At 45.6% G+C, this 21,659-nt stretch overlaps 2 protein-coding genes across 3 annotated transcripts in view; both read left to right on the forward strand.

Annotated features, from left to right (window-relative positions):
- INTS2 (integrator complex subunit 2) overlaps positions 1 to 13,197 on the forward strand; it is a 17,483-nt gene extending 4,286 nt beyond the window's left edge. The window contains exons 3-24 of one of the 2 annotated variants that reach the window (XM_027905230.1): positions 517 to 619; positions 825 to 938; positions 1,751 to 1,881; positions 1,964 to 2,137; positions 2,706 to 2,932; positions 3,504 to 3,629; positions 4,017 to 4,088; positions 4,183 to 4,297; positions 4,899 to 4,967; positions 5,152 to 5,286; positions 5,694 to 5,870; positions 6,076 to 6,184; positions 6,512 to 6,616; positions 7,046 to 7,210; positions 7,379 to 7,580; positions 8,172 to 8,297; positions 9,150 to 9,339; positions 9,882 to 10,124; positions 10,995 to 11,102; positions 11,833 to 11,938; positions 12,120 to 12,296; positions 12,807 to 13,197. In XM_027905230.1, the coding sequence (XP_027761031.1) occupies positions 517 to 619; positions 825 to 938; positions 1,751 to 1,881; positions 1,964 to 2,137; positions 2,706 to 2,932; positions 3,504 to 3,629; positions 4,017 to 4,088; positions 4,183 to 4,297; positions 4,899 to 4,967; positions 5,152 to 5,286; positions 5,694 to 5,870; positions 6,076 to 6,184; positions 6,512 to 6,616; positions 7,046 to 7,210; positions 7,379 to 7,580; positions 8,172 to 8,297; positions 9,150 to 9,339; positions 9,882 to 10,124; positions 10,995 to 11,102; positions 11,833 to 11,938; positions 12,120 to 12,296; positions 12,807 to 12,976 (3,144 nt within the window). In that variant the 3' untranslated portion in view covers positions 12,977 to 13,197. The remainder of the gene's footprint in view (positions 1 to 516; positions 620 to 824; positions 939 to 1,750; positions 1,882 to 1,963; positions 2,138 to 2,705; positions 2,933 to 3,503; positions 3,630 to 4,016; positions 4,089 to 4,182; positions 4,298 to 4,898; positions 4,968 to 5,151; positions 5,287 to 5,693; positions 5,871 to 6,075; positions 6,185 to 6,511; positions 6,617 to 7,045; positions 7,211 to 7,378; positions 7,581 to 8,171; positions 8,298 to 9,149; positions 9,340 to 9,881; positions 10,125 to 10,994; positions 11,103 to 11,832; positions 11,939 to 12,119; positions 12,297 to 12,806) is intronic. The other variant, XM_027905231.1, reaches the window with a different exon arrangement.
- A 1,853-nt stretch (positions 13,198 to 15,050) lies between these two features.
- The window catches only part of BRIP1 (BRCA1 interacting protein C-terminal helicase 1), a 42,623-nt gene continuing 36,014 nt past the window's right edge, over positions 15,051 to 21,659 (forward strand). Inside the window, exons 1-6 of the mRNA XM_027905228.1 lie at positions 15,051 to 15,156; positions 15,916 to 16,044; positions 16,539 to 16,650; positions 17,108 to 17,296; positions 17,545 to 17,672; positions 18,463 to 18,597. Of these exons, the coding sequence (XP_027761029.1) occupies positions 15,952 to 16,044; positions 16,539 to 16,650; positions 17,108 to 17,296; positions 17,545 to 17,672; positions 18,463 to 18,597 (657 nt within the window). The 5' untranslated portion in view covers positions 15,051 to 15,156; positions 15,916 to 15,951. The remainder of the gene's footprint in view (positions 15,157 to 15,915; positions 16,045 to 16,538; positions 16,651 to 17,107; positions 17,297 to 17,544; positions 17,673 to 18,462; positions 18,598 to 21,659) is intronic.

A 21,659-nucleotide genomic window follows, 5' to 3' on the forward strand; every position in this document is an offset into this window, starting at 1 on the left:
ACAGTGGCTTGTGATTAAATTCCTTGTGAACCCACCTTCCTCGAGGAAGTCTTTCTTCCTCGGTACAAGCCAAGTCTTTGCTGATGTGATACAGGCTCTGTAATATGCTGTGCTCAAATATAAGTGATTTGGTGATGTATCAGTGCAGAAATAATATTTGAAAATGAAGTTATGACTTGTCTCCATCCAGTTCTTTGCTCCTATTGCAGTGTGGCATTAGCCACCATATTTCACTTGCCCACCACAGCGTTTTGTTTTCCTTGTGTAAATTTAGAATGTTTTTAGAATTGTCAGCGAGCTGTTTCTTCTCCTCCTGTAAAGAAGCAGTGGTACCATCCATATTGAAGTATTTCCAGTAGTAAATATTCCTTATTCTAAGCACCTTTCCTGCTTGTTCTGTGTTGGTAGCTGTACATTTTTGACAGTTTTTTATCTATTAAATCCACTGAATTTAAAGCAGATTTAGACAAGTTACCTCAAAAATCCCATTCAGTGGTGATAAATATTCTCTTGCAGGTTTCGGAATCAAACGGCGAGTTTTTTCTCAAATCTTCCGAGCTCTTCGAGAGTCCAGTTTACCTGGAGGAGGCAGCAGATGTTCTCTGCATTTTGCAGGCAGGTTGGTAGTCTGTGTTTACAGTGTTTTCTGCCCTCTTTACGAGCGTAACAAAATAACTTTGGGAGCCATTGGGAGGATTTCAGGTTCATCCGAGCTGGGCAGCTCTTTGAGAGAGGAGCAGATCAGAGGTTGATTGTGTTGAAAACAAGGTTTCACTTGTCTTGCAGTGAAACATTGTGACCTCTAACACCCCCTTTTCGTGCAGAGCTGCCCTCCCTGTTGCCCATAGTGGATGTGGCTGAGGCTCTGCTGCACGTTAAGAACGGGGCCTGGTTCCTGTGCCTTCTGGTGGCCAATGTCCCTGACAGCTTCAACGAGGGTGAGTCACAGCTGCTTCTTGTCCAGCTCCTGCTTCAGGGCTGAAATGATTTCTAACTGTACAGTTAGTTCTCTAAACCACGTGTTGTACATGTTTGAACTGAAGAGGGTTTGGCTCGTGAGATATAATTTGAATGCATTCACATCTAGAGATGCTGGGTTAAGGGTTGCCCTCCCATCGTGTTGGTTCCCATTTTTTTTGCAGCCTGCTTGTCAAAGTTTTTATCTGTAGGTCGATTACAAAGGCTGGCTCAGGCTGGGACTACAGTAAACTGCTCTAGCCTTGCTAACAGTTCTTATCCCTTGCACTGAGACATTTTATGAGGTGAAAATTTGTACTGATGGTGCACTGTTGGCATCCCTTATCTGGCACTAAGATTTCAGTTCTCCGGGACTGCCAGGTGCCCAGGTTACATTAGGTAAGGTGTGAGCAGTAACTGGGTGATGCATAAATCTGTAATGACCCTGTAATTTATCTGGGGAGAACGACCAGTTCCTTGTTCTGCTTCTAGAGTGCAGCTCGGGAGTTCTTGCCCCAACCAGGTTTTGTGTGGCCCAGCTAATAAATCATGGTGAGCTGAACAGAACAGCTTGGGTTTATCACAGAATGGTTTGGGTTGAAAGGGAACTTAAAGACATTTAGTTCCAACACTGACACCTTCCACCAGCCCAGGTTGCTCCAAGCCCCATCCAACCTGGCCTTGGACACTTGCAGGGATGGGGCAGCCACAGCTTCTCTGGGCATCCTGTTGGACTTTGTGGCTTTCTGCTGGAAAGGGGAGGTGTGCTGACAGCTCCTGTTGGATGTTTAAGTGTGCAGAGGTTTGATTAAGAACGGGGAGCAGCAGGACGAGGAGAGCGTTGGGGGCCGGCGGAGAACGGAAGCCCTTCGGCACCTGTGCAAGATGAACCCTTCCCAAGCCCTCAGGGTCCGGGGCATGGTGGTGAGTCTGCCACGAGGATCGTAACTGGGACCCTCTAGTTACAAATAAGAGCTTTCTAACCAACACAGATCATTTTATCCAGGTGGAAGAGTGCCACCTCCCGGGTCTTGGCGTGGCTTTGACCTTGGATCACACCAAAAACGAATCTTCAGATGACGGAGTGAGTGACCTGGTGTGCTTTGTCAGTGGGCTGCTGCTTGGGACAAACGCAAAGGTTCGGACTTGGTTTGGGACTTTTATCCGAAATGGCCAACAGGTATGAAAATCTCGGGATATTCTGCTTTGAAAAATATATTCAGCTATCTTGCTGAAACCCTTCTGGGTGTGGGCACCCATGGTTGTCTGAATGTACATAAATCCTGTTTAAGGAGGAACCTTTACAGGGCAACCTCCCCTTATGGGACCATCAGGTCTATAAATGGTGTCCCTGAAGGCAGCAGCTGTCTGGTTGTTCCTCTGAGAGATTTTTAGGCCTGGAAATCAGGGAATTGTATGTAATGTTTACCCTATAAATGTGTATGAACATGTATGAACATGTTTATCAGGTGAGCATTACATAAAATTCCCTGGTTCCTCAGACTTCACAGTAGGAAGGTGCACCTTGACTTGCTTAGTTGACTTAGTTGGAGCTTGTGTTTTAGTGGAAGAAGCTGTTGTGGTGTGATCGTGTGCTGCCTGTTGGTACTGAAAACTGTAAAACAATAATTAAAAGAAAGCAGCCTCGACTTGATCATTGTGGGAGCTCTTCCACAACACCCTGACGGGATGAGTTTTATGTCGCTTGGGACGGATTTCACTTTCTCACCTTTTAACCTCTCACGCAGAGAAAAAGAGACAATATCAGTTCTGTGCTGTGGCAGATGAGGAGGCAGCTGCTCCTGGAGCTGATGGGGATCCTGCCCACGGTGCGCAGCACCCACATCGTGGAGGAGGCGGAGGCCGACACGGAGCCCACCGTGTCCGTGTACTCGGGGCTCAAGGAGGAGCACGTGGTGAAGGCCAGCGCCCTGCTACGCCTCTACTGCGCCCTCATGGGCATCGCTGGCCTCAAGTAATGACCCTCCTCTTGCTCTGGGCTGTGTTCGGGGCACGCCTGTTCGTGTCTCAGCAGGGATTTGGGGCTGTGGGCACTTCCCTCGTGAGCTGTGGCTCAGTGTCACCTCGACACAGCAGCACTCACCAGTCTCAGCACTCAGCAATCTCTTGATTGCTGCCAGTTCACTGCTTACAATAAGTCCAAGCCCACATGGTTGGAGCAGTGTGGAGAAGAGAAAGTAGCTGGTTGTTCTGTCGTTGTATGAATTTTGAATTTCTATTCCTTTTACCTTTTTAGAGCGTGCTAATGTAGCCTCTTTACACATTGCTAGTTTTAATTTAAGTATTTTGTACTGCTAGGCAAGGTGATATCCTGGGGGAGCTGTTGTTGTCTCTTAACAGAGATTTTTATGTCTTAAAGTCCGTCGAGAATTACCAGCAAATGTCGATACTCATTGATAGCAACTTGATGAACAGATTCAATAACCGGGAAAATTCCAGTCTTTAACCCCTGTGATGAGATGGAAACATCCTCACTCTTGAACTGGATCACAGATTGAATTGGTTGTGTTCTCTGTCCTGTCCAGGCCGACGGATGAAGAAGCTGAGCAGCTCCTGCAGCTCATGACCAGCCGCCCTCCGGCAACTCCTGCCGGTGTCCGCTTCGTGTCCCTGTCCTTCTGCATGCTCCTGGCCTTCTCCACCCTGGTCAGGTACCTCCCAGGAAAGCAGCAGCTTTGCCAGCAATTTACTGCTCTAGCACCGTGAAGCTGCACAGTTTTTCTCCCCTAATTTTGTAAAAATTTGCATATAATTTTTATCTAAGTCTCTGTATGTCGATGGAAGGCACTGAAGTAGCAGTGCAGATATTTAAGGGGTGTAGCTCCCTGCTGGCTGCATTCCAGACAGGAAGTTCCCTGGCACTTGGCCTGACCTTTGTCAGTTAAATATCACTGTTATCAGCTGTTGGATGCTAAAGAGAAAGTGACAAAAAGTCTCCTGGAAAACTCCTCAAATAGTGGCTTTTCTGGTAGTAATTTTTATTAAAATGAGGCTGTTTTTTGTTGGAAAATAATCCTTTATGGATTTCCTTTGTGCAGCACCCCAGAACAGGAGCAGCTCATGGTGATGTGGCTTAGCTGGATGATAAAGGAAGAAGCCTACTTTGAAAGGTGAGGGTGGGCTTGTTTTGTCTGAATGGTTGCACTCATCTCACATTTATTTACGTCCTGTTGGAAACTAACTCTTCCCCTCTGTTCCCATCAGCATTTCTGGTGTGTCTGCTTCCTTTGGGGAGATGCTTCTCCTGGTGGCCATGTATTTCCACAGCAACCAGCTCAGTGCCATCATCGACTTGGTCTGCTCCACCTTGGGAATGAAGGTTAAAATCAGCTTTTTACTGTGGTTTTAGACTTTTGTATTTCCTTTAGTTCTGATAGGAAGAACTTCAGGTTGGCTGTTATACCTAAAGCAAAGAGAACCTGATAAAAATAAGTAATTATCCAATAATTCCTCTGGAATAACGTGAAGTTACTCATGTCCATGGATGCAGAGGAATGCTGGGATAAAAGTGTCTCCAAAAAGTGCTGACTTGTTCAAGTCATATTTGCAAGGAATGAGCTCTTTAGAAGATGAATTGAAGTCGTTTCCAAACCGAGCTGCAAACTTTTTATTGTAGGTGAATAAATATATATATGTAATAATTAATGTCAGGACATTGCCAACAATTTTCTGTCATGAAAAATATCTCATCAAAGGTAAAAGCTGGATAGGGAGTTTTTTAGGATAAAGGGAGATGTGGAGTGATGGACTTGGGACGTTTATAAATATTTTTGTTTGACACTTGCAGTAGAGATGTGAATGTTTTCCTGCAATGACAGTTTTAAAAGGCTAAAAGTTACCAATTTATAAAATAAATTTGCAGTCTTTGCTTATGAGAGAGCTAAAACTTGCACTTCTGAGTAGTTTGTTCCTTATTTCAGATTGTTATCAAGCCCAGCTCGCTCAGCAGGATGAAGACAATCTTCACACAGGAGATTTTCACTGAACAGGTATTTTCAGCCCAGGGTTGTTTTTTTTTTTTCCTCCCTTGCGTTTTTCCCTTTCCATTCAACTTCCAAACCACCAAGAAGAAGGGGATGCCAGGACAGGCTGTGGCTGTGTGACCTTGTCCCCTGGTGCAGGGGCAGGAGTGGATGTTTTGGGGTCTCTGTGTTCACTGTACCCTCCCTGTAGGTGGTCACAGCCCACGCAGTCCGAGTGCCCGTCACGGGCAGCCTCAGTGCCAACATCACCGGCTTCTTACCCATCCATTGCATCTACCAGCTGCTGAAGAGTCGCTCCTTCACCAAGCACAAAGTGTCCATTAAGGTATCACCTTCCTTTGGTTTCGGTTCAGAGTTCTGGATGTTGACCAGGTTGTGTGGTTGAATCCCAGGAGCAGAATTCATGATCAGTCCTATACCCCACTACCATGTTATATCTGGACATTAAGTGAGGGTGCTCAGCTCTGTAATCCAGAGACCACAGCTGAGTGAAGTTAAAAAATAACACATTCATTATCTCCCTCCCCCCTGTCTGTGCTTAATAAAATTTTAGTCAGAATAATTTTCCAGCCAGGACAAGCTTTGTTTGTGAGTGTCTCCAGGGTCCAGGACAAAGTCAAAGCCTCATTTACTTAAATTTTTGTGACTAGTTGAAGGGGGAGGTATTTGCAGGCAAACCAGACTGCCCCCCAGCTTGGCAACTGCCCCGTGCCACGGGATGTTCTCTCCTAGGACTGGATCTACCGGCAGCTCTGCGAAACCACCACCCCTCTGCACCCTCAGCTGCTCCCCCTCATCGATGTCTACATCAACTCCATCCTGACTCCTGCCTCCAAATCCAACCCAGAGGCCACAAACCAGCCTGTCACAGAGCAGGAGATCTTGAACGTTTTCCAGGGCCTCTCTGGGGTAAATGATTTGTTTGGTTCTTTGATGTGCTCAGGTGTGAACGTGCGGGTCGGGGTTTTGGGTGTTAAAGTCCCTTCACTTTTGTCTTTCCTGCCTGTGAGCTGCCTCCTGCTACAGTGATAACCACGTGTTATGTGTAGGTAAATGCCTGTTTTGTCGAGGATCAGGAGTGCAGCATGACCTCTGTGTGTGGTTTTGTGTGCAGGGGGAGAACACCCGTCCCACTCAGCGCTACAGCATCACCACACAACTGCTCGTCCTCTACTACGTCCTGTCCTACGAGGAAGCACTTCTGGCCAACACAAAGGTTCTGGGTATGTGTGAGAGCAGCAAGGGGAGACAGATTAGCTGGAAATCAGCTGCTAAGGGAAGAGAAATTCACTGTGCTCTCAGATTCAAGCATAAAAAGTTTAGATTCTTGTAGTAAATAGATTGATTTAGAAATCCAGGAGATAAAAGTTTCTGCTAAAACTCTGTGGTTGAGTGGTTTTGTTTTTCAGATGAAAAAAGGTCCAACCTGGCCAAAAAGTTACCAGAAATAGTTGTGACCATCTAATGAAAACAGCAAAAATTAAAAAGGACTTCGTAATGAATTGAGATCTTCATTTCTTCACCTGGTTTCTTGTGCTGTTCCCTTGCAGCTGCCATGCAGAAAAAACCCAAGTCTTACTCCTCAGCATTAATGGATCAGATTCCAATCAAGTACCTCATCAGGCAGGCCCAGGGGCTGCAGCAGGAGCTGGGAGGTAAATCTGTGTGGGAAGGTCTGATGTGCATGGAGAGGGAGGCAGAAAGTGTTCCCAGCTCAGTGGCTGTTGCTTCTTTCATACTTTGCCTTCCTTTCTCTTTCCTTTAAAATAACTGGTGAGATTAGAGATGTTTAAAGAGTAGTAGTGAAAGTGTGAGGAAGGGAGCTCATTTTAGAGTAGGCCTTACCTACCTGGGGCAGGTTTTAGAGTAGGAATGTTCAGTTATTCTAGACTGAATCACTACAGGCGACTTCCCAAAAGGGAACTTTTCCTTCCCGTCACCGTTGGAATATCAGGCTGTGAATGTGCAAACCCCTTGAGCTCCTGGGCAGTGGTTCTGTGGTTGAACTGAAGGGCACAGGTGTGTTCAGGGGGAGGGTGCAGCTGCTCACATCTGAGCTGTGCCCTGTTTCGGTGCCCCCCAAGGTTTACATTCTGCTCTGCTGCGTCTCCTCGCCACCAACTACCCCCACCTCTGCATCGTGGACGACTGGATCTGCGAGGAGCAGATCACAGGCACTGATGCCTTGCTGAGGAGGATGCTCCTCACCAACATTGCCAAGAACCACTCTCCCAAACAGCTCCAAGAAGGTAAATGGCTTCATTTGAAGTTGATTCTTTCCAAATCTGTTGGAGCTGGGTGGGTTTGGAAGCCCTGTTGGTCGTACCGCGTTTATAAAACCCAAATGTTCTGCCGCCCGGCAGAAAAAATGTCACAAGTCCAGTTGTACCGAGATCCCTTTTGTCTTTCATTTCCAGCCTTTTCCATGCTGCCTGGAAATCACACCCAGCTGATGCAGATCTTGGAGCACCTGACGCTTCTCTCAGCCGGGGAGCTGATCCCGTACGCGGAGGTGTTGACGTCGAACATGAATCGCCTGCTGGATGCCGGGGTCCCTCGGGGCATCCTGCAGGCTGTCAATAAACTCTGGATGGTCCTGAACACTGTGATGCCCAGGAGGTGGGGTCAAAATAACTGCTTGGTTCCTCGTTGCAGATAGAATCGTAGAATCATGGAGTGGTTTGGGGTGGAAGGGACCTCAAAGATCATCATCCAGTTCCAACCCCTTTCTGTTTTAAAAATAGTGGCACAGTGCCCTTACCTGGGAAATTGGAGGTTGTGACTGAATGGAATGTGTTGGAGATACATTCCTTTTTTGTTCTGCTGAAATTTTGAACCCTTGCATTTAAAAAGGAAGGTGGTTCTTGTTCCCAGGTGAAAGGAAGTCACCAGTTGACTTAAAATACAGGAGTGTGGTTTTGTAGCATGTGTTGTTTATGATGAATTACTGATGAAACATCAACTTACTTTGGGAAAAACATGCCTTTTTTATGAAGTAGGTGCTGTACTGCAGGGAAAACAGTTTGGTTGCTGTAATTCCAGTAAGTCAGCTGTGTCTTGGTTAACTGCAGGGGCTGCAAATGAACTGTGGGGTTTTTGCTCCTTGAGGGGCCTAGAAAAGTAGAGCTGAGATGTCCAGATGCTTCAGAGATCCCTTTTCTCATATGGATTATCTACTAAAAAAACCCCATGAAAATGTTCTCGTTGTAGGTTGTGGGTGATGACTGTGAATGCTCTGCAGCCCTCAGGAAAAATAGTCCGGCAGCAGAAATACACCCAGAATGACCTGATGATTGACCCCCTGATCGTCCTGAGGTGTGACCAGAGAGTCCACAGGTGAGTGTCTCCCTCCCTGAGGGAGTGCTGAACAGAAAGGTGCCTCACAGGGAGCTTCTACCCGTGGGGTTTGGCCCCAGGCCACCCCTTTTGGCTGTGTGTGGGTCTGTGGGGAGCAGATGTTGCAGCAGGGTTGAAATGGCTGCTGCCCCGAGCTGGTGGCCGAGCTGTGCTTTAGCCCCTGGCTTTATTCCTTGTGTGTTCAAGTTCACGTTTCCTGTCAGCTGTAGTTTATTTTCCCCCTTTTTTATTATCCTTTTGTTCATAAGAAATGGCTAATAATCAACTTGATTTGTTTTTCATGTTCTTGTTTGGGTGCATCTGTCCCCCATTGCCCTTTGGCAACTGAGCTGGGCATCCCATTTTCATGTGAGTCGCTCCAACTCCTCTAGACTTTGAGTTTCTGTTCATGGCATCTGTAACCCCCAACCCTGAGGTGAAATATTTCAATGTGTGTCCCTTCAGCCCTGGATGCAAATTGAAAATCCTCCATTTCTCAAACTGTTTGTTGGGGAGGTTTATAATGCAGTGTGACCTCAGAACTCTCAGTGTTATGGCAGCAGCTCAGAGCTGCTCTGCCTTATTTCCCCCCATCATTCAGGTGACTGTTTTTCCTCATTTTATGTACATCTGACCCTTTTCAGGTGTTCTTTGTTCATCAGCAGGGTGTGTATTTACATGTCTGTGCGTGAGAGAAGTGGGACTGAATGGAAACTTCTACTGGGTTAGGAAAAAAAAGCTTTACTATGAATCAGAGGAGCCCGTGGGAGTGCTTTTGGTTTGTTCATCTTATCACTGTTTATTGCTCTGCCCACTGAAATATCTTTATTTTATCCTGTGTTCTCGTGTCAGGAGCCCTCCCCTGATGGATATAATTTTGCACATGTTGAATGGGTATCTCCTTGCTTCCAAAGCTTACCTCAACTCCCACCTCAAAGAAACAGCAGAGCAGGACATCAGGCCCTCCCAAAACAATCCAATGGGTCCAGAGGCCCCAGAGGTTACCAGAGAAGAATTAAAAAATGCTTTGCTTGCTGCTCAGGTAAGGGGGGAGAAATGGATATTTAGCATTGTGAGGGAAGACAGTGATAAAACAGAAATAGGAAATTAAAATGGCAGGCATTTTATTTCTTTTTTTACCAAATTCTGTTACCATGGAAAAGAAAAACTGCCTCTATATTCAGGTTATTAAACATTTCCTTTTTTCTATATCCTGCTCTGGAGGGTTTGGAGCAGGGAAACAGGAATAAATGTGACAAACCTGTGCCTGATCATTTATTTGCCCAGTGTTATTGGAATGAGAGGCTGAAGAATGGTTCACTTCCCCAGCTTCCCATCATTGCTGAGGAATCCTGTTGGAGTCTTGACTGAGATAAAAGTGCTCAGGTTTTTTTTTTCTAACATTCTACAGGATTTGTGATTCTTGAGCTGAATGTTTCCATTCTGCATTTAAAAATTCGGTAGACAGAAAGAAACTTTGATGACATGAGAGCTTTCTGTTCCTTTGATTGTCGTTCCTCTGTGCTTGATTTGTCAGATCTCACCGGGGTTTTGATGCTGGTTTGTGGATTGTTTTCTCCCCAGGACAGTGCTGCTGTGCAGATCCTGCTGGAGATCTGCCTGCCCACGGAGGAGGAGAAGGGCCAGGGCAGCAGCTCTGCTGCTTTGCTGCTGGGACCCCCCAGCCCCCCAGACCCCAGGGGGGCCGAGGCCGAGGAGGAGGAGGGTTTGCTGTGCAACCTGAGGGAGGTGCAGTGCCTCATCTGCTGCCTGCTGCACCAGATGTACATTGCTGACCCCAACATCGTCAAACTCGTGCACTTCCAGGTCTGCCTTGCACTGCTTTGGTCCCGCTGTTGTTCCTCGGGTCGGGGAAGGGTCAGCTGAGGTGGTCACAGATCTGGATTGTGTTCCTGGCCTTGTGTTCCCCAGCACTGATAATGACCCTCTGCTCCTGTCCCCCCACATTTCTAGTGCTTACATTTCCTCCTTGTTTCAGTGTCTGGACTCTGTTGCAGGGAGAAGGGAGCACTTCAGCTGTGCCTGTTCCTTGTCATTAAACATGTACTTTGCCCTTCTTTATAGCTTGTCCATCTAGGCCGAGGAAAACTGGCCTGATCTTCTTCTAATTACTTGTTCCACATCTTCTGTGGGTTAATTTTTCTGGCCACGTGTTTAGATCAGTGTTCCCTTTAATCAAAACTAATTTGGCTTCCAGTGTAAACATCTTATCTTTCCTTTTTGTTAGGGCACAGTTTATCTCTTTGGGGTGGAAGGAGGAAGGTTGTCCCTGCCAAAGCAGCTGTGCACCTTCAAAAAAAAAAAAAAGAAGAAGAAGAGGGGAAAGATTAGCAATTTTTAAAATACAAATGTGTTTTTAATGCATGTTAAATTGCTCCTTGCCAGATGGCAGACTCTTGACAGGGAGTTAATTTGCCTTGACCTGGAGCTGATTAAGTACGAAAAAAGTCATTATGGTGCAGTTGTGAAATGAGCAGACTGGGGCTGCTGGTAAAGTTTGGGACACGGGAAAGACCAGGAAGGAAGGGCTCACTGCAGTCTGGTGGTGTCTGGGGAGCGGAGGGAAGGTTTCTGTGCAAATAATCTACCGAGTGCTGAGGGCAAAGAACTGACCTAGACCCTGGGTTTGTAGCCAGCCTGTGACACACTGACACCTCCCTGTCCTTCCTCGCACAGGGCTATCCGTGTGAACTGCTGGCACTGACAGTGGCAGGGATTCCATCCATGCACATCTGCCTGGATTTCATTCCAGAGCTCATTGCCCAGCCTGAACTTGAAAAACAGGTACTGTGCAGTCACCTGCTTTGGGAATCACTGTGGGGAGTTAATCCTGAGGAGAGAAAACAGTCACGAAAAACGTCCTGTTCTAACTTGCCTGGGCTGTTCAAGCAATATTTGTAGCACTTTTACCTTAAATTAAAGGCCTGGCGTTGCAGGTAACTGGAATTTGTTGGGCTACAGATTCCTGTGTTTCTGTATGGAATCATGGAATGGTTTATGTTGGAAGGGACCTTTAAATTAATTTAATTCCAACCCCTCCTGCCATGGGCAGGGACACCTCCCACTAAGGCCAATTTGCCACATCAAGCCAACTTTAGAGTTTCTTTAATCCCTTCTCTGTACTAAGTTCCTGCTGAGAAGACACTCAGCTAAGGTTAAACTGAGAACAAACCAGACCCAAGCAGCTTTCCCAGGGGTTGGGTTGGAAGCTCTTGTGTTGCTGTGCTGCTCACCATTAATGGTGGAACAAACTGTGTCTGTGGGGGAGAATCTGAAACACTGATGCTGTCACTTTGGTTAATGTTATATCTGTGTGGGTTACTTTTCTTAATATCAGCAGGGAGGAAAAAAAATCAGAATAACTGTTATTAATGCTTTTTCAGCTTTCATTTCTTGGTAAAATAGAGAATATTTACTAACTTGTGATTTTCGTCAAGAGCTTTGGAGATAGAAAGTGCAAGCAATTTGTAACTTTATTGCCTATTTCTCTTTTTGCCTTTCACCTACCTGCCAGATATTTGCCATCCAGTTACTGTCCTATCTGTGCATCCAGTATGCACTGCCTAAATCCCTGAGTGTGGCTCGTTTGGCCATCAACGTGATGGGAACCCTGCTCACAGGTGGGTGCTCCAGCAGCCCCCACGCTCCTTGCTGTGTGAATTAGGATGCCTTCTCTAAGTTGATGCAGTTTGGTCTGAATGCCACTCTTGTGGCAGTTAATATTGTAAATGCAACCCCAGTTCCTGGCAGGGTTTTTATAACAGTTTCCATTTTGCTTCCCCACGTCCTCCCCTCCGGCAGTGCTGACCCAGTCGAAGCGCTACGTGTTCTTCATGCCCACCCTGCCCTGCCTGGTGTCCTTCTGCCAAGCCTTTCCTCCCCTCTACGAGGACATCATGTCCCTGCTGATCCAAATAGGACAAGTTTGTGCCTCTGATGTTGCCACACAGACACGGGACTTCGACCCCATCATCACTCGTGAGTCGAGAGTGCCTTTATTTCAGAAACAGCGTTGTGGCCCCAGGGGGGAACCTGTGGTGATGTTTCAAAAGTTTGAGTGTGGTTGGAATGTTTCGTGGAATTTACTGCTTGTAAATACAGAAGGAATAGGGACAGGTGGATTTACTGGATAGAGAAGGGACTTTAGATGTTCCTTACCTAAAGTACTAATTGATTAAACTTTTTCTTCTCCTTTATTTCCCTGCCTGTGTCGTTGCAAGATGGGTCCCTGCATGCAGGTGTTGTGCAGAGAGCTTGCCCTTGTAGGCTAAGGATTAATGACATGAGCAGAGGCCACTGGTTTTTGGAACACCAGGGCGCACAGAAATGCTGTCTTGTCTCTAGAGAGTCGAGTGAAGCCTGGTGAATAAAATAGTGATGGCTCAGATTTGCAATCCCATCACATCTACCTGTGTTAGGGGTGCGAAATAACAACTTTCAATGCTTTGTTTATTTAAGGTACTTTGCTGCCTCTACCTCGTTTTGCAGGTCTCCAGCAGCTAAAGGAGAAACCCCACGATCTGTCAGGGCTCTGGAAAGACTCCTCTGCCAAGAGCTGCTCCAGGGACGTGGCCAGCCTGGACCCCGACGTGCGGCTGTGCCAGTGCGTGGAGAACACCATCATCGAGATCATCAACATGAGCGTCAGTGGCCTTTAGGAACAGCTCAGGGGCATTTGGAGCTTGGCCCACTGCCCACAGTGCCTGAATTTGGGGAAAGCTGTGAAAGTGCTGAGGGAGCTGGAGCAGAAATGCCTGGTTTTCATCCTGTTTTTACGGCCCAGGAGAAAATTCTTTTCCAGAGGCTCACGTTGCTTCCAGTGAAAACTCCTGGGGCTGGTGGGATCAGGAAAGAATTCCCAGTGGAACTGAGAGTGATCTTCAGGCTTGCTCAGTTTCTGAGGTGATCCAGCTGCACAGCTGGAGGGGTTTTAGGGCACTGGAAAGGGAATATTTCATTTGGTGAGCAAACAGCAACATGAGGGGGAAGAAAACCTGGAGATTCCAGTGAGTCAAATGAGCTGCTGTCCCAGAGCAAGATGGAATAAAATACTCCGAGGAATACCTGAAAAAGTGGTGCCAATGACTTGCACCATCACACTGAGGGCTAAGAAAATGTTTTAACTCTTGTTCTGTTTGTGTGTCAGGCCACTGGTCAGAGTTTCAGGAGCTTCGTTTGAAGATCAACCAGCCCTCCCTGAGAGTTTGAAGCTGCTCTGAAAGTTGCTTTAAAAAAAAGGATTAACGGTAAAAATGAGTTGTATAAATGTGCTTCTTACAGGATGGGTGTTTTTCATGCAGCTCAGATGATCTGGTATTTTTGACTTAAAAGTGATGGGAAAGACTTGAAGAAAGGAGATCGTCAGGATAAGAAATTGGTGTTGAGTGTGCAAAGGAAGAAAGGAAGGAATGGCCAGAGCAGTTCCAGGCAGCTCAGAAAGCCAAATCCTTTGTGCCCCCTCTTGCAGTTGGTTGTTCTTTTCCACACAAGGGGATTTTTGTCATCTTACTGTAAATGATGTAAATAATCTGAATGTATTATTTTTTTCCCTCAGTTCCAAGTGTAATTTTATATGCCGTAGTGGTATTTAAATAAAAAAAAACACAACAGTATGGCTGAATTTCGAAGGGAGTTGCTTGTATTGATTTTCAGTTTTCCAGTTTTTAAGTTTTCCAGGCTCATCCCCAATTCCACCTGAGAGAACACCCCCCACTCCAGGACACCCCGACAGCTCCCAAAACCAAAAAGATTTGGGGCTTCTGTGTGTGGGGCAGTGTTTTAAAAACATTGACTCTACAAAAACTCTTAGTTTTTTATTCCCACACATTATTTTCTTTCCCTATTTCCAAATGTATTTCCAGGGTGTTTTCTGTGCATTGCCCTTAAAACAAGGATAATAATAATAACGATAACAAGGATAATAACAATAATGGTAATAATACCCAATAGTAATAACACCTGATAATAATAATAGTGGGCAATAATAATGGCCAATAATACAACAAGAGCAATAATAATAATAAATGTATAATATACAATTATACAATCGAATATAATGTAAAATATATAGTCATATATAATATAATGTAAAATGGAATATAATACAATGTAAGCAATAAAATACATTATTATTATTTCTCAATACTGTCCCCCCAACCTCCCGGTTGCCTAGCAACGCGCGCAACCCGGAAGCCAACAAGGCGCGCAGCGATTGGCTCCCGGCTCTCAGGGGAGGAGGGCGAGAGGGCGCAGTGTGGGGTTCGCTGATTGGCGGCGCTCGGCCCTTTCCTGTCAGCTGATTGGCTGGGGCGGAGGCGGGAAGGACGGAGGGCGCTGAGGCGGCTCCGCGAGCGCCGCGGGGTTCGTGAGGGGAGCGGGGCCGGGGCTGAGCGCACCTGGGGAACCAGCAACCAGGGACCGCTCTGGGGGTGGGTTCGAGCGGCACAACTTCCTCAGGAGGCAGAGCCGCTCCGCCCGGGGCCGAGCTGGCGGTGAGGGCTTCGCTCGGGGCGCCCAGAGCGCTCCCGGTCGAACTGGCGCTCCACAGAGGGGGCTCTGCCGTGTCCCCGACCCTCCCAGCGCCTCACGGGCAGATTTAACTCGGAGTTATCCTTCATTAAGGATCCCACCCCCCGAATTTGTGGGGAAAAGCCTTTTCATGGGAGGTGTGTGGGGGGGGGTCCTTCCATCCACCCTGCCTAGGCTACAAACTCACGCCAGCAACCTTTTTTTAGGATTGCGTTTTCCCGGGGAGAAACTCGGTGATGAAGCTGAATCATGCCGTGTATTGGTGTTTTTTGGATATATGTATTTAATTAAAAGTCAGATGAGGACACAGGTTAGTGAGTTGATTTATTGCCTGGCATCTGCCACTTTAAACGTGCGCTGTTGGTCAAGGCTGAAAACCTGTAAGAAGAAAAAAACCCTGTGTTGTTTAAAAAATATAGTATCTTTTGAAGCCTTCTGTGCCTCTTCAGCATTTTTAGTTGAGTAATTTCAATTTTTTAGCACGATAGGGAAATTGTCTTTTATTATCCACAGTGAGAGAGACTCAAGGTAATAATCACAGAATAGTAAAGTGACTGACACCCCATTTCCCCCCGAGTAATTACTGTGTTATTTGTGGAAGAAAAGTGTTCATTTTTAAACATTTTTAAGGTCAGTGTCGAGTTTCATTGTCATTGTTATAAGAGGGGTGGTACAAGCTACTATTGACAATTGAGTCTTTGGAGTTCAGGCTGGTGGAGCTGCAGAGTTGAAAGACTGGCTGATATTTAGTAACTAAAAATCCTAAAATCCTTTTTCCCTTTGGCTTTGAGTTTTTATCCCAGCGGTCTCCAGGCTGGCTGATGGAATCTGAACCGGTGTGTGCAGTCCATCGTGGGTGTATTTAAATTGCTGATGTTACTCATCAGCTGGTGGCAAGTTGCTCTTGTTTGTAATGAGGACCAAGCCCTGCATTTCAGTTCTGTTGTTGTCCTGAACCATTACCAGATTAACTGCTTTTCCATGTTCTTATTTATTGTTATATGTTGTTTCAGGCTTTATCTGGCTGTTACTGTTGACTTGCTAATAATATTTTAATTTTTAATTGCAGTTCTAAACCTGAAGTAAAGGGGAGGAAGAGCTGGCAATGTCTTCTGAGAGGGCAGAATACACCATTGGGGGGGTGAAGATCCTCTTCCCCTGCAAGGCTTACCCCTCCCAGCTGGCCATGATGAATGCTGTGAGTACAGCTCACACTGCCTCCTAAACTAGGAGTGTTTCCCACTCTTTGGAATTCCAGTTTCTCTATCAGCACTTAGAAAAAGGGATATATTAAATTCAGAGCCTCCGGTGTGTTGAGAATGTCAGTTGTAACAGCTGTGCTGTGCAATATCTGCAGCGTGCCCAGGGAGTGCTGAGGGGCATTTTGGATTTGGGAGCATTTGTGCTAAGAACCAAGTTGTGTGTTGTGTAATATATATATATAAAATATATAAAAATGAATTGTTGCACTTACATTTAAATATTTTTAAGGAGTTTTAACCATTTAATTTTTCTCTGTGGCACAAATGGTTTGGTTGTTATTATTAAAGGTGACTGTGGGGGTTGGTTTTCTACTTGTCATAGGACAGCAGGTGTCCTGACCTGCTTTTAGAAGTTATTTCTAAGGTGAGCTAAAGACATCTGCTTTGCTATCTATTAATTCTGGTTTTGCCCTTGCTGTTCTCCTTGCAGATTGTGAAAGGTCTAAACACCAGGCAGCACTGTTTGCTGGAGAGCCCTACAGGCAGCGGGAAAAGCTTGGCATTACTTTGCTCTGCATTATCATGGCAGCAGTCTCTGCATGGTGAGTTGTCTTAGTGGCTGCTTGCACAGTTTTTGTTACCAAAACAGTGAATTGCTGCTGTTGATCAGCCTTTAATTTCGTTTATCAGCCTTGGATCTCAGGTGTTTGTGCACCATTACACACCTTACCTTACCGGCAGCACAAAGCAGTGGTGGCCAGCAGAGCTGAGCTGGATTTGGATCTCCTAAGGGAATTGTTTGGCTGTTGGAACTTTGGAGGAGAATCCTCGTGGGTGGCAGTTGTGTGGGTGGCACTGAAGGAGAGAGGTGTTTTCATTTCTCAGGGGGTTACAGCTCTTTGCACTGCAGTTCCTCAGGGGGTGTTTGGAACTCGCTCAGCTCTGCAGAGACCCCGGGTTTCCAGCTGGTTCCTGAGCTTCCCCCTCGGCTGTTGTGCCGGTGTGGGTGTCCTGTGAAACCCTGCGTGGTTTCAGTGACAGCCCATGTGTGTCCCTCAGAGAAACGCGAGCTGAGCCGCTCCTGGGAGCAGGACAGGAAGGCAGAGCCGCCCCCGCCCTGTCCCTGCACGTGTCACTGCCAGCCCAGGGGCAACGAGGCTGCAGCGAGTGTGAACCCTGGGGCTTCTTGTTCTGACAACGGGGAAACAGCGACTGCCACCAAACCTGCAAGCCCCCTGACTAACACAGGTAACTTCGTGCACACCCAGATAAAAATTTGTTCTGAGAGTTGTCTTTTTGCTTTCAAGTCAGGGGTGTGGTTTTTTGCCATCATCATAGAGTGCTGCAGAATTCTGCCCTGCATGAAATCTGTGTGGTGATTAATGGGTCTGGGAATGTCCAGTGCAGTTACCCACATCACGTGTGTTTATAGTAAAATCCGTTTTTAAATTGCTGTCCTTATTTAATGCATTTCTCTTTTCTTTGATGAGTTACAGAATGTAAGGAAAATGAAACTCTAGCTTCCAAATTGGCCGCCAAAAAGAAGTTATCCCTACGTGACAGTGAGAGTGATGATTTTCAAGTGGACAGGAAAAGGATCCGTCCTTTGGAAACAGAGCAGCAGGTGAAAAAAAGTTTATTGGCTGTAAAATAATCCAGGTGCATCTAAACCAAGCTGTCAAATACCAATCAGTGTTACACAGAAGGGTGTGGACAATAATTGAGTCGTGTCACAGTTCAGATTGACGGGTTTCTGTTCATTTTTATTGTTACTCGTTACAAAAGAGTCCATTGTTGCATTTAAATGTTCATAATAGCCTGTCCTAAACCATACCCTGCCTATTTAAACAAGCAGTATCCCCAAAATATGTTTATCCCCAGCTGATCTGGGATACTAAGCCGAAGTCTGAGATTGTAGAGTTGAAAGTGCTCTTGGAAATGGTTTCTCTCCTGTCTGATGTTGGTATCTCTGGCCTAGTGTGTGGAGTGCAATATTTCTGTTGTGTTTTCATCTGTGTCAGGGTTGGTACCCCATGGCTGAGGACTTGTGCACTAAAACAGCTTTTCCATTGCTGCAGAGCACTTGTGATTAAGTTTTTACATCAGCATGGCTTGAATTTGCTTTTTTGGTTTTGTTGAGAAAGTTTTCTGCTTATATCTATATAGCACTATAAAGTCTCTCAGTTTTGTGACAGTGAGAAAATAAAGCAGAAAAGCCCAGCAGTAGTTACAGATATTTTGTAATTAAATCTTCAAAGACTTTTTGTGGCTAAAATTGGTTAAGCTGCTGTCAAACATTAACGGTGCACGGTGTTGCTAGAACAAGCCTCAGTGGGAAAGAGCTGAAGCAAAGCCCTGCAGAGGGAGCACATCCTCCTGCCCAGAGCATTTTACACTCCTTTTGTCCCCTGCAGGTCAGAAAACGCCACTGTTTGGCCAGAGGAGTCCAGTTGGTCGATGCTTTAGAAGTTTATCATCAGAGGAAAAATGGAGAGCTCACTGTTCACTCTGAAAAAAGGGTGAAAACTGCTACTTGTTCTCCCCAGACAGTAAGTGATGCAACAATACTTTTTACAGCAGGAGTGGTTGTTCAAGAGCAATTAAAAGCAATATTTAAAGGCTCCCCAATAGCACAAGATGTGGCCCAGCACTCAGCCTGTAAACTGTCAGTGTGTGACAGCAATTGTACAGCAGGTTTAGATCCATATTTTATATTCCAGCCTTTAGTAGATTGATGACATTGTGGAGGAACTGGAAACTGGGCCCGTGGAAATCAGCTGAAATCAGGGTTTGTAGATATTGTGCAACCTTGGGATTAAGTTTGTTTTCCACGCACATTTCAATTCTTCCAGCAGCTCTTTGGAAATGCTTTGTGTGCCCCTGAGCCTCAGCTGATGGTCTGCAATCCACAGGCCAGCAGAGTGTGCTGTTGATTCTCAAATAAAAAGGCCTCTCTGCCTTCCTTGATTGTAAAATTTCCTTTGGTGCTTTGGTGTGGGTACGTGGAAAACTGGAGTTAAAACTCGTGGAAATTTCTTGTAGTGAAGAAAATTGAAAACTTTTAGTATAGGTCAGCTGATTGTTAAGTAAGAAAATACTTAAGAAAATACTAAAAAACCTCTTTATTTTAATAGCTGTGTGTGTTGTAATGTGCCCACCATGGGGCTGATTTTGCAGATAAGTTCCTTGTCAAGTCCTGTTTGTGTCCAAAGGAGAGATGGGTGGGTGGGTTGTTGTAAGAGGATCGGAGGTGCTGCTCAGTGTTGCTCCATCAGAACACCTGTGGATCCTGGGGGTGAGAATCCAAGCCTGTTCTGAGCTGCCTGGGAATCCATCTCTGCCCTCCTGCTGTTAATTCTTGCAGGACAGGGCGGTTCTGCTGTGAGTTTAAGTGGGAAATGATACCCTGCTGGTGCTCTCTTGATTCCTTGTGTCCCAGAATGGCCTGAGAAACTGGGGCAGCTGGGCCGAGGAACCCCCGTTTCCAGCAGGTAAAGAAAGTAAACAGTAAATGGAGAGTAGTGTAACAAACACTCGGTGTATCAAAAAACAGCTGTGAAAAGAATCTGTCTTAATGTGCTAGCCCATTGCAGTTTAACATATTGCTTACAACCTTCACAATGGGCCTTGGGTGACTTCTGTTACACATTCCAGGGCACTGGCAGCCTGGTACAATCAGGGTCTGCGCTCCAGAGCGGGCTAATTTACCACGATGGGCTGAAGAAAGTTGTGGATTTGTATTACAGGCTCTCACCTGACACCGTATCTGATCCCCTTTCTGCTGATTGACGTTTTGAATGAGCCCTTTGAAGCGAGTTCCAGCTTAATTAAAACGTTTGCTGGGATAGCAGTGATCTGTGAAAGCCTGTGATAAATATTGAACCGGGTTCACCTGCTGGTGACTGGGGGAGCATAAACAGCTGCTTTGTGTTGCTTGGCTCCAGAGGCTGCAGCAGCAGCAGAATGCTGGGCTTTGAGAGCTTCCAAAGCAGGGCTGAAAAGCCCTGCTAATGTCACTGCTGATATCTCCCCAGATCGTGCTTGTGTGATATTTCACACAAGGGGCATTCACTGCTCCATCGTTCACATGGCTTTGTAACTGGGAAATGGAGATGGAGATAGGAAGAACTCCTCTTACCTCTTTGTGTTTCAGAGATCACAGCCCCAGTGTTTGTTTAGCTCTATTTTACACGCAGGACAGGTTGGGGGACCTGATTATTCCCTTTTTAATCGGACTTCCACGTTTTGCCCATATAAATATTGATGTGATAGGCTGGTTTATCTCTCCCTGACACAGGAAAAACAAGCTGCATTAGCCTAAGGTCCATATAGTCTGGTATCTGATCTCTAACAACATCTGTTACTGGGTGTTTCTGATTAACCACTGCAGAAAGTGGAGGAGAATCTTTCTTTTCCTCTCTTCCAAACGAGAGTCTCTATTTCAGATTCTAACCAGGTTTAGCCCTGAAGCCAGAGGGTGTTACAAAATACACTTCTCTTGTCTTAATATGAATTATTTCTAATCAGCTTAATTGTTTCATAGGTAAATTGAAACATTTTCTGATTTTATTAAGGCTCAATCAGTATCTCTGTGGTATGAGTGTAAAAATTTGTATTTTGGGGCAATGCTGCTGGGGTAACTTTGTTCAGCTGGAGAGTTCCCCTTCCTCTGGCTGCAGGAATGGGAGAGAACACCACCTTAGGCTTGGCTGTGTGATACCCACAGCAAATTCTTTTTATAGGAATGCAGAATTAAAATAGTTTGTCTTTTATGAAATTTTTAAGATGTATTTTAAGAATTCGAGTGCAAGCTGACACACTTGAGAAATGTGCAAAGAACACAAACTCAGCTTTTAAACTGTGCTTTAACCACTTTCCTAAAGTTTCTCTTCATTGTGAAGGACCTTCTAAAGAGGTTTTATTTATTAATGTGTGTGTGGCTGATGGTGTCTGGCTTTCAGAGTTGCTCTGACTACTGCAGGCACTTTTATACTCTTCCTAGTTACTATAAAATCAGCCTCAATTTACAACTTTCTCAGCATCGTGGAGGGTTTTCTTTGCATAAAACTTTTTTCAAAGTTAAAGGTAACATTTTAGTGCTGGAATAACATCTAAAGTGCTTCCTAATGCCAGTGTTACACCAACTACAAACCTTTTAAGCCAGCCTTTTAAGGCCACCTGTAAAATACTCTTAATTTATAAGCCTTGCCCATGAGAACACTTCTGATTCTTTTCATAAAAAAGAAACATATCTGGTGTTTCCAGCCCCTCACAGAAGAGCCTTCTGTTCCTGTTTGTACACATATTAATTTCAACTGCATTTTCCTGTTGTTCTGAGAACTTTTGCAAAGTTGCAGCTGCCTGATTGGTCCTGATGTTTTTTTATCTGGCAAACTGAACGTGAGGCTCAGCAATGGCAGGCCGAGTATTAAAGTATCCTCCTGGTCTTCTGTGTGTTCTTTTTCCCTCCAAAACCACCATCTGAGTTGAATAAAAATTAACAGATAAGCCTGTTGGTGAAGGCCCCGCACAGTGAGTGCTTTGGTCATGTTAATTGTGAGCGTGCTGATGTGGTTTTTATTATCCTGGGGTCCCGCTTGCACTGCAGGTT

The sequence above is a fragment of the Empidonax traillii genome, unplaced genomic scaffold, assembly GCF_003031625.1.
Source record: "Empidonax traillii isolate 1590-97213 ecotype Southwest subspecies unplaced genomic scaffold, ASM303162v1 scaffold1132:size609636, whole genome shotgun sequence".
Lineage (NCBI taxonomy): Eukaryota > Metazoa > Chordata > Aves > Passeriformes > Tyrannidae > Empidonax > Empidonax traillii.